Source organism: Ceratosolen solmsi, unplaced genomic scaffold, assembly GCF_000503995.2.
Source record: "Ceratosolen solmsi marchali unplaced genomic scaffold, CerSol_1.0 scaffold56, whole genome shotgun sequence".
NCBI classification, from domain to species: Eukaryota; Metazoa; Arthropoda; class Insecta; order Hymenoptera; family Agaonidae; genus Ceratosolen; species Ceratosolen solmsi.
Genome location: NW_011948425.1, coordinates 3,946,804 through 3,958,703, shown reverse-complemented (window position 1 = coordinate 3,958,703; position 11,900 = coordinate 3,946,804). Strand labels below are relative to the sequence as shown.

The 11,900-nt window shown below is 25.0% G+C and overlaps 1 protein-coding gene across 1 annotated transcript in view; it reads left to right on the top strand.

Moving 5' to 3' along the window:
- The first annotated feature begins 8,481 nt into the window (after positions 1–8,481).
- LOC105362851 (uncharacterized) overlaps positions 8,482–11,900 on the top strand; it is a 5,166-nt gene continuing 1,747 nt past the window's right edge. Inside the window, 5 exon segments of the mRNA XM_011500361.1 lie at positions 8,482–8,553; positions 8,825–9,406; positions 9,846–10,219; positions 10,222–10,464; positions 10,607–10,912. Of these exon segments, the coding sequence (XP_011498663.1) occupies positions 8,514–8,553; positions 8,825–9,406; positions 9,846–10,219; positions 10,222–10,464; positions 10,607–10,912 (1,545 nt within the window). The 5' untranslated portion in view covers positions 8,482–8,513.

The window sequence follows — 11,900 nt, the reverse complement described above, 5'->3', positions numbered from 1 at the left end:
TAAAGTCGCGCTGTGTTTGCTTAATATGCTATGCGCCTCTTTTTCTCTTCTTTTTTTTTCTCTTCTCTTTTTTCCTTCCTTTTTCCAATAGTCTATTGTATACCGTTATTGCTCTCGTTCTTATCATTAATTGTTTACAATACTCGTGAGTAGTTTTTTTTTTTTATGATATTACATGATTAATAGAATTTATTTATAAATTACATCGACGCTTATGCAATTTCATCAAGTAATAGCTAGATTTCAGTAAAGAGGCGGAGTAGATTTTTTTTTCATGACAATTGTCTCCCGTGTAATTGTTGCACAAAGTAATGCAGCCATTTTTTTTTTTTGTTAATTTTTTTTCTTTCTTTTTTTTTTTTGCTTCTGCTTTTATTCCACTTCCGTTCTTTTTCTCGCTTTTGTTCGAGAGACTTTTTAAAATATTAGAAAATTTTGATTTTTGTTGATATTTTTCACTACCAATTCTTTATTCTTTGACCTCTGTTATTTTGACCTAAAGTTATAAATAAAAAGGCCATTCTCTCTCTCTCTTTTTTTTTTCTTTTTTTTTTCTTTTTTTTATTTTTCTTTTTTTTAACCATTCACATCTTAGATTTCGTGCAATTTGAACGAATGTATTTTGCTTTTTATTCGAAATGGTTCATTTATTTTTAATATTAAGAGTAAATATTAAGAGTAAATCATCGTCACTAGTCGTCGTTGTCAAATCTCTTAAGATACTCGTGAAATATGATAGAATAAATAGAAATAAATAGAATTTATCGAGTCCAGAATTACAATTTTAGGATGCATTACGATAATTAGCCATCTACGATAGATCATATATTTATTATAAATTTAACACTAGTACGCTACTTACTACCTTTCACTTTATGTAAATTTGCAATAATTTTAAGCTACAAATGAATGCTAATTACAGGAAATATTACATTTTAAGAGACCGTGGTTATCGCTTTATTTAAAAATATTCAATTCAACAGTTACTTTATAATGCAAAAATGCAATAACATATTAGTCAGTTGTAGGAGATGAGTCGAGAAAAAAATTTTCGAACGATGGTGATAATATCGTTTAACATTTTAAATGAAATAAATGAAATGAAACAGTACATGAAAAGCTAATAATTTTCATGTAAAAATCAATAAATGGCAATAAAATAAAGAGCTTATTAATAATGCGATAGGAAAACAAATTATAATTTGAAAAATAATGCACTTGAACGTATAGTAGACAAGTTATAAATTTATATCTGTTGATGCGTAAATTTATTTTTCCTCTTTGAGAAATATTTTCAATTATTAAGAACAAATTGTTGTTATATTGTTGAAAAATTTCTTAATGTATTAATGACCATATCGTAAATGGAAATACAATAATAATAATTATTATATCCATAATCGCTTGTATTTACTTGGAAATGCATCGAGTAAATGATATTTGTTATTAAAGAGTTTGAGGAAACTAGACATTGATATTTCAATGTCAGCATCCATACGTGTCGAATGTAAATATAGAAATTGATAATACGAAATATTGATAAATTATTAGAAATTAGAGAAAATTATGATAAGAGGAGATATGCCGGCATTGAGAATTAAATGATATTGGCTGCTACTGGATCATTTATTGAGCAATTTGATAACAGACTCTCTGCATCCTTTGTTAGTTAACAGACCGTTACAGCTGTTAGGTGATCTCGTTTGCTATTAATATTCAAATATTTATGTGTTAAAAAAAGTTTTTGCACCGAGCGAAGGCTATTCTATTGAAGCAGTTATCTTCATCTAGATAAGTGTAGAATATTTTGCAATAACGCTAAACTGACCATGAGACGAGGCTTTGTAAGCAGTAGAACTCTACCGATAAAAGATAATATTTGTAATTTTTCGTTTTTTTTTTTTTTTTTTTTTTTTTTTTTTTTTTGCCTTTGTATTATTTTATCTTAAAATTATGAATATCACATTGGCGTCTTATGTTTCAGCCTTTTATAATGATCTAATAGCCAGTTGACAGTAATTCCATTGGCTTATAATTTCACCTTACCCTTTCTTCTCAGTGAAACTTTTATCGTGATTATGATTTAAATAAATTTAAGACTAGTGCTATGCGAAATAATAATAATTATAGATATATTATTGAGTTACAATTCGTACAAATTGCCTTGTAATATCGATGTAATTGATTTCTATTTCAATTATTTTTCTCTTTTTAATGTCATCCAAATTTCTGAAAATAAACAAACTTTTATCATCGTAACTTCCACATACAATTAATTAATATTTATTATAACACATACAATAAACAATAATGTACATAAATAAATATGCTCGTGAAATTAAAAAGTAATTAAATTTATACGAATGTAACGACGATATTATTTTTTTCCACAATTGTGCTTTAAGATGTCTATCTGACTAAGTTTTCACGTTGAAAATATTCGTTTCTTTGACAGTAGAAAGCTTTCGTAATTTTTAAAGTTAAATATTTCAATACGAATGTACGTTGCGAACTAGTATGCCTCTCGGTTTTACAGACATTAGCTTCATTCTTTCTCTTGAGCTCTTCTTGCTTAGTTTATTTGTGGGAGTCAACAAGAGCAAGGTTACGCTCAATAAAAAAAAAAAATCTACAAAACTACTCAGCACTTATTGTACGTAAAATGGACAAATATTAATTTTTTTAATTTCATATTACATGCACGAGCTAATTTTTTATGTAAAAAACAAAAAAAAAAAAAACAAAAACAAAAAAACAAAAAACAACAACAAAAAAGAGGAAAGAAAAAGATTTCTTCCTTATGTGGTGAGTCGAAAAGCAATAATGACAGATTTTTCTTTCCGGATTAGAGTAATAATATGGAATATAATTTGTAAAATCATTGAGAATTTTAAGGTATTTAGAGCTTGGTAAGTTACTTCAATAAGTAAGAGATTTCAATTTACCTTGCAAAGGCTTGATTTGTCAGTATTTTTCATTTATCCTATTAGCTAAGTATTATCAACAGTATTTTATTTATAATTTAATAATTTATGTTTTCTAATATTATATGCTCATACGTGAGCTTTATACAAACTTTTATGACAAAATTTCGAATTTAAAATGAGTTAAATTCTGCATAATGATATTTCAATATTAAAATGACCAATTTATGAACGAAATTCAAAAATATTGCAGTATTAAAAAAAAATACATATTTCGTTAAAGTATAATCTAATGTATTTGACAATATAATTATATTTTCATTAAAAATAAGACATCTTAATACTTACATAATCAATAATACTCAATTATAATTGATCTCTCTAAAATTTTCCCAATATTATTTCGACATATTATAAATAGTTTAACATAAAATTATTTCATATTATTTTATATTACCTTTTGTATTTTTAATTTAATAAGAAATATCTTTAAACCATAAATATTTAATGCGAATACAAATTTAGATGGATATCATGAATTTTTGCATTTTAGTTATGGTACTATGAACTTATAACTTTTGAATTAAAATATAATTCGATGTATCTATTATTATTCTTACATTTTTTAAATTTTCCTAAATCTAAAGTCAAATGATAATTTATAAGCTCCGACCAATAATATATATATATATATATATATTATAGATTCCTAATCAGAATGTCTAAAAAAGATTGTACTTTGATATTCGTATCATATTAAAGAAATATTTTTAATGACAATGAAATATCATAAATTGACCGTATCAATTTGTAAATATTATTTGTAATCTTATAATGTATGAATGAAAAAATTGATAACTACTTATGCGCTATATTAAGTTTATATGAAAATTTTATAAATTTGTGAATATGTTACTTTTCAATTAATTTTTAAGATAAATAACATTCGTCGTGCTCAATGCGCTATTGGACTTTGAAAATTAGAATGAATCGTTTTATCAGACTTCCAATTATCCGTTTAAAACATTCTACTAATCGCGTTTTATGTAATGCCACAAACTGTTATTAATTTCTCATATACTTAAAGATCTATTTAAAGTATAATGATATTAATAAGAAATCGATGTCTTATTCTAAAAGTAGTAATACACGATGATGGATTTATCGATAAAATTAATCATATGAAATATCTGTGATTGGAAGTATTGGGGTTTAAGATTTTGCGACAGGCAGTTCAAAACTAATTAAATGTTGCATAATTACATGTGGTAAATTTAAATCGATTGATATTTTTTTGTAATCCTGTGGCATATGCGAGTATTTTCATATTTCAATAATTGAATAAAATATGAAGAAATTAAAAAAAAAGTTATTTTGAAGCAATAAATACCACGAATCATAATATGTATGAATTTTCTTTCTTATATATTTTCAAATTTTACCTTTCGTTGCGGTTCGTACAAAATATATTTCATTTGAAAATTTTTAATTTGATCTTATTTAATAAATCACTAACCCATGATCAAATAAAATATTTTATTAACAAATACTGGTATTATTTTTTAAACGTTTTAAACATGTGTGTGTGTGTGTGTGTGTGTGTTTTTTTTTTTTTTTAAATGTAAAATCTATGTTATTATTATACAAATATTTTTACAAAGCTTAAATTTTATTTTAAAATTAGAAACTATATTCTTTTCCTTATTTATAATTATAATATATAATGAGTAATCACATTGAAACTTATTATTGTTTATAAAAGTACATTCAAATGAAAATGGAAATTTGTCTATATTATAATTAAATATCAGCGGTATTGTATTCCTCGTTGGCAACATGGATTATTAAAATTAAAAATTAACAATAAATATTAACAAATAATCATTATATTTAAGTATTTTATATAAATATAATATATGAATGCTTTCGTTTCATATTGCAATTTGTTATAGTAAGTTTTTAATATGAACATTTAAATACAACTCATGTAAAAAATTATTGTACTCCATATTTATCCGCATTAAAAATATCATTCCTCTCTATCATAATACGTTTGTTGAGAACAATTTAAGAAACACATCATTTTCTCATAAAGATGTTGTATATTTGATGATGACTCAGCTTGTAAAAAGTGCTGAACTCTTTTTTTAATATATAAGTGTGATTGGAAATGGCATATTTTGCAGCGTCACAGCTTTACGAATCGTCTGGCAGTATTGCCGTATGCATATTCATTCAATGCACTTGAATGTGAAAAGTTTTAAGTACGAACAATGACTACTGCCGTGTAAATCAATTTATGAGAAATATTAAGATATTATTGTTTATGGCCGAAAAAAAAAAATATATATATATATATATATTTTTTTTTTGTTGTGAATTTAGTCTCAGATATAATTATAAGCACCAGATAAGTGAAGAGATAAATATTCAGGTACATTTGAAGTTTTATAATTTATTGTAGAAACTATAGTATTATTCTCCACGTATGTATAAATATAATTAATTTAAACATTAAATTCAGAATGTTGTTTCATTGCAATACTAAGCGCTACATGTAGTTTTCTATAAATTCTGACACTAAGCTAAAAATATCTTACTTATGTAGCGAAGATGATAAATAAATTTTAAAAATTCATAAATTAATAGATTTACGTCTCTCCACCCCCTCCATCCCCATCCCCCTTCCCAATCCCCCATCACCCATAAATACCCAATCGTCATTATATCTGCAATACATTCAATTAGACTTTAAAAATGTTGAAGTCATTGAAGAAAGCGATCACTGGGGCAGCCTAATTTTATCCGTTGACGAAACGAATTTCGACTGCTTACATTCTATTTTTGACAGCTTAATAATTATAATCATTTTATATTGTTTTTCATATCTAAATAAAACATTTTATATAGAAATTCATAATGTTTCAATAATTTACACAATTACATTTAATTTTATAAACATTAATTATCTGTATTTCAATTAATTTCTTTTGGGCATTTTATTATTCATCTAGAAATTATTTAAAAAAATGGGTTAATCAACTACCAATTGATTATTTTGTTAGTTGAAAAGTTTGAATGCTCATAAAGTTAAAAATAAATTTTGTCATTATTCCTACAGCACATGCATTACAAAGTTATAAACTGATCATACTTTTGTTAAAAGTATTTAAAACATTTATTTAAAATAGAAATTGATTTCGTATGCGATATTATCCAAACGATTTATGATTTCGTATGCATATATAAAGATTATTATATGTAAAATGTAAAATGACATTATTGGAATATTTAATAAGTGTGTCGTGTCGAATTGCAATTCCTTGACTATGTTATATCAACATATTTCTAAATATCTATATAAATAAAATTTTTTTTCACACAATAGATTTTATAATATTATCAAAAAAAAACCAATCAATAATATACTGTGAAATATTATAAAAATATCTTTATATTCGTGCTCATAAACTTTTAAATATTTTTTTTTTTTACATTATTTTATACATTATTATAAATATAAAATTACATCTCTCACAGAGTTCCAAAATGTCATTTCAACGATAAAATATTTCATAAATATTTTTACCGTATCTTAAAAAATTATAATTATACAATAGTAAGTTTAAATCGTTTAATGAAATAGTTCACTAGTCATTTATAGTTACATAACAAACAAAATTTTTTCTTCTTTTTTTTTTTTTTTTTTTTTATTTCAACAATTCAATTATTGATTTTAATTTAATGTTCATAGAGAAAATAGTAAAATTAAAGAAAAGTTTTTAATCAATAATCTAAATAATAGAATAGAAAATGTAATTGATATTTAAATTAAATGTTACAATTTTTTAATATTTGTCCTATTTTCATATGCTTAAATATTGCTGAAATTATTAATTTGATTGTTAACTATAAAAGTGCATATATTAGATATTTAACGTCGAATAAATATTTATCGTAAAAATATAAAGCTTTTACAAAAATGTTGATTATACTTTTTATCGAATGATTATTAATAAACATGTCGAATGTATGTTCATATATATAAATGAGTAGTAGTGCGTAAATAATGGTTATAAATAATCTGACTATGTACAAAATTTAAATACATTTATATAATAGAATTTATTATTTGCCGAAGTTTTCTCTGTACAGTTTAAAAAAAAAAAAAAAAAAAAAAAAAAAAAAAAAAAAAAAAAAAAAAAAAAAACTCACTAAATCATTATTTTCTTAGAACCAGTCAGTATATTACTTAACCTTTCCGGACTTATCTATTGGCTATAATTAACTGGCATATTTTTGTTAATTAAAAATAAATGTAATTTATAGCTTATTAAAATTATAGCTATAATGTAAGATTTTTTAGGATAATGTAATATGTTAGATTGTCATAAAATATGAATTGTAAAATAATCACTGAAATGAATCGTGAAGACTCAAAGTAAAAAAGGTAAATATCAATATATTTATCTTTTTACTGATTATAATACGTAAACTAAAATCAAATACATACTAAAATATAACACTGCTTAGAAAAAACAAATCTTATCAATTGATAAAATGTGATTTTCATATTATTATCACGAATACGCGTGTTCTTAGTTCATAAAAATCTTTAAATGAATATTATAGCGATTGTTATTATTGATCGATATTGTACTTGATAAATATTATTTTCAGCATCTTGAGGCTCTGTGACGATAACTTATAAATCAGAATGCTAGTGAAATTATTTTAGTACTTAAAAATTAATAATTAGCTGGAAAACTCGTTAAAAATTTTATAACATCGGCATTCGATAAAAAATTAATTATATTAAATTATATAATTAAATTATTTAATTATAAAAATTCATATGTATTGAATGATTAAGCCAAAAGTTCATTCAATGCATTAGATGCAGTTTCTTTAAATTAATTAATACCCAAGAGAATATTATTAAAATATACTAATAATTAAATTGTAATTTTTATTATTAAAATATTTTTTATCGAATTATAAGTTACGCGTAGTCTTGAGTGCGTAAATTGTATAAATGTCGCATTAAGTTGAATATATTAAATGTATAATTAAAATGAATTGTATTTACAATGAAATATTTTAGTCGTTATAATAAAACGAATTTGGTTCGTCGTTAAGTTATTTTGTTTCACGCAATACTTTGACGTCTCAGGAGTATTTATTCGAGGCGTATAATAATCGATTTATATAAAAACAAATCAAAGTATATAAACAATTAACAAAACATTTTTCTAATTTTTGAAGAATTTAATAAAAATCTAAAAATCCAAGTTATTTACATCTTTTATTCTATTCGTCTCTATAAATGATTTCATCCTTTAGTAAAATTACAAAATGCAATTAATTAAAGACTCTTATTGTAAAAAACAAAGTAGGCATTAAAACTGTCAACTGCAACTAATTTCGTTCGTAAATAACTTCCGATGTTTCTTTCCAACATTCAATACATTTATTATTAATTTTTCTTATAAAATTTACTCTTACAATTTCTTAATGAAATGTAAGAATCTTTGAATGGGAGTAAAAATTATGAAGTTTTATAAATGATAAATTATTGTGCGTCTCATTATGGAATTAATCGATCACGAGAAGAAAATAAAATTTTCAGGTAAATATCAAAATTGCATTAAGATTGGACAAGAATATATTTCTTGTATTAACAATAAGATGATTTAAGTTATTTATTCATGAATTAAAATGATTGAAAATGTATCGTTAAAAAAAAAAAAAAAAAAAAAAAAAATAAAATTACTTGTGCAGAATAATCAAATCGTCAATTTACTAGGTAAATTGTTTACAATACATATGGTGTATAAGACATTTATAATATTATTTAATTGCTGATAATAGGGCTAATTTTGTTTTACATTTATTTTTAGAACTTGATGAAAATATTCAGACTGCCGAAACGAATCATGACTCGGTTAGAATGAAATGGGATATTATAAAATCTCTTGGCTATGGTAAAAATTATAATGCAAATACAGATAGTTTTCTAAAACGATACAGTTCATCATTTAGTAATTATAAAATGTTATCAGATATTGAAAAAAATGAAACAAAAAATACGGGTTATTACGATGAAAATAAAGGTGAAAATTTATTAAATAATGACGGCGAGGAAAATCAGGTCCAAATAGTATTAACACCCAGATCGCAAACCGATGACGTGCAAAGTCATAATTCGAACATTGCAAACATTCAGCTGGACGTGGAAAAAAGCCTTGAGAATATAAAGTCAAAATATAAGCATGGGAAAAAAGTTTGGAAATTAAAAAAGAAAATTTCCCGAAGTACAATTGACGAATCTGTGAAAGCATTATTTATTAATATAGGAAAAAGGAAAAGAAAAAAGTTTCATGGACGATTAAAAACGTCTAATTCTAAAAGTACTGTAACTACGAGGGAAACTAATATTTCAGATAAAAAAACCGATCGGAGAAAATTTAAGAAACAAAAAAGTAATCATTTTCACGTAGAAAATTAAAATAGTGCATAATCCCATGTATTCGAAATCGAAGAAAATAATATTCATTTAACGTATATTATTTAAATATATATATATATATATATATATATATAGAAATAATAATAATAATTAATAATTTTGAAATCTGAAATGATTTTGAATTTTGTTCAGCGCTTGTAAAATTTTACATTCTGCCAGCTGTGAACGAAAAATTAATTTTACTTCTTGAATCTTATGGAAAGAAAAAAAAAATAATAAAAGCCATTTAATCAGTAGAATTTTAAATTTTATTTTTTTTTTATTTTTTTTTTTTTTTTTTATACAAGTGTACGAAATGTGCGATAATAAATTTAGAAAACTTATCAATGATTAATTCGTTTGCCAGCTATTCAAATATAAAGTAAATGTACTTTAAAGTTTATGATTTTTAGGTCTCGACACAATATCCGTTTTACAAAAACCACAATATCGAAAACGTATTAATGCTTTAGAATCGCGTGAAACTCACCAAACGAATTCTAAAGAGTTCGTTGAAATTTATCATAATGCTGCTCTAAAAAATGGAAGTTTTTCTGTCGTTTCCAGACAGTCGAAAAGCAAACCTGTACAAATATCTCAGCTTGATAATGAAGTACCCGAGATTATGGAGAACAATGAATGTAAGAAAAATGACGATTCATTCAAGGAGAAAAGTACGGAAAATTTACTGCGCGTCAACGAAGCGTACGAAAGCATTATTAAGCATTACATTGGCAATGGCATTGACATTATACTAGTCATTTTGATAGGTATTAATCTAATTCCAGGCCAAATAATGAGAAATTAGGTAAAAATGTGCAGGAGCAGGCCCAGTTGCAGGAAGGCTCCTCGTATTATCAGCCGGGCTACTACGATTCGTTTTATCAAAGAAATTATGAAATGCCGACGATGTCATCGAAAATGAAGCGCGTGGAGCGACAATATTACAATCGCTTTAATATTTGTAATATTCCTTTCGTTGTTGGGACTTCGATTTCTCCTAGTCACAATCTCGGATTAAATATTCAGCAGGTTAATCCTTATTAAATTCTTATCCTCGCGCTGCTCGCAATATCTTGAGCTTATCATTCAATTTAACTTCAATATCGGCATTTATGATTTTTCGATTAAGCCTTTGTCTCCCTAAAACATCTCTGTTGGCCAATAATTTTAGATTCTAAGCATCATAAAAACAAAGCAGCCGGCGATACCTGGAATAAGTCCTTTGCTAATACGCAATGTGAATAGAGGCCTGAAACCAGTAGCCACTCTTTTCGATTGCATAAGTCACGAGTTTGCGAAATCCTCTCGAGCCTTCAATTCTAACGATAATACACAGAGCCAAAGGAACTTCTTACGATATAAAAACGGCGTTGGCTCGGTATCCTGCGATCAATTACCCACCACTAATTTGACAACGTCGAGTCAAGTCCCATTTAAGCAAACCTTCACTTGCGAACCACTTTACGAAGAGGATGAGGTATAACATTGTATTTTTATTACTGGCTCTTAAACGTTCGCACTTTCTCTTTTCTTATCTTACATTAAACGAGACAAGCATTTGGCATTCAAGCACACGATTCAAGGCTTTCAAAGTTTTCTCTCACTTCTTATACTTATAAATGTTTACATTTATTTAAATCGCGCGACGAGATAAAATGGGGGGGGGGGGAGAAACATAAAAAAAAAGAAAAGAACTCAATATTTACGTTTAGTAAAAACGATAGCATAGTATGGTAGACGCGAAGTCGTATATTTAAATATTTATATATAAACACTACCTTTTATGTACAATTAATTACACTTTAATTTATACTACGATTAAATACAAGGTAATTAGATAATATGTTAAAAGTTACTATTTTATAATGCTTATCAATATAATCGATTGCTCATCGAATCAACATAATCAACGTCGTTTCTTGACTGAATGTTAATGTCGTTTTTGCAAAAGAAGTCGAGTATTATCATTTTTTAAATTTACGAAAATATCACTTGTTAACGATGATAATACATATCGTATATCATTACATAAATAAATGATAAATAAATAATTATTTATAAATAATAAGGACTACATAACGAATGAATAGCGTTGAAAGAAAAAAAATAAAAAAAATTAACAATATCATAATGTAAGGGTATTTCGTAGCTGAGAAAACAAAATAAACTTTTCATATTTCAACTCTATACGTATTCCTTATATACTTAACGCGGCATAATTATATTATACAATTGCGCGTACAATTATAACAAATGCCAATTAATACTGTGTGATTTTAATTTGTGTGTATTTTTTTTTTTTTTTTTTTTTTTTTTTTTTTTTTTTTATATAACTTTACGTTACGTGTATTTTACAAGTTTCATCGTTAGATTTGGTATATATGCTTCGTATCGGGAAAACTATGTGTTCGATTGTAAAGAAAATTAAAAAAATATTTGTCTCTTTCACCAAATTAATATCTTAA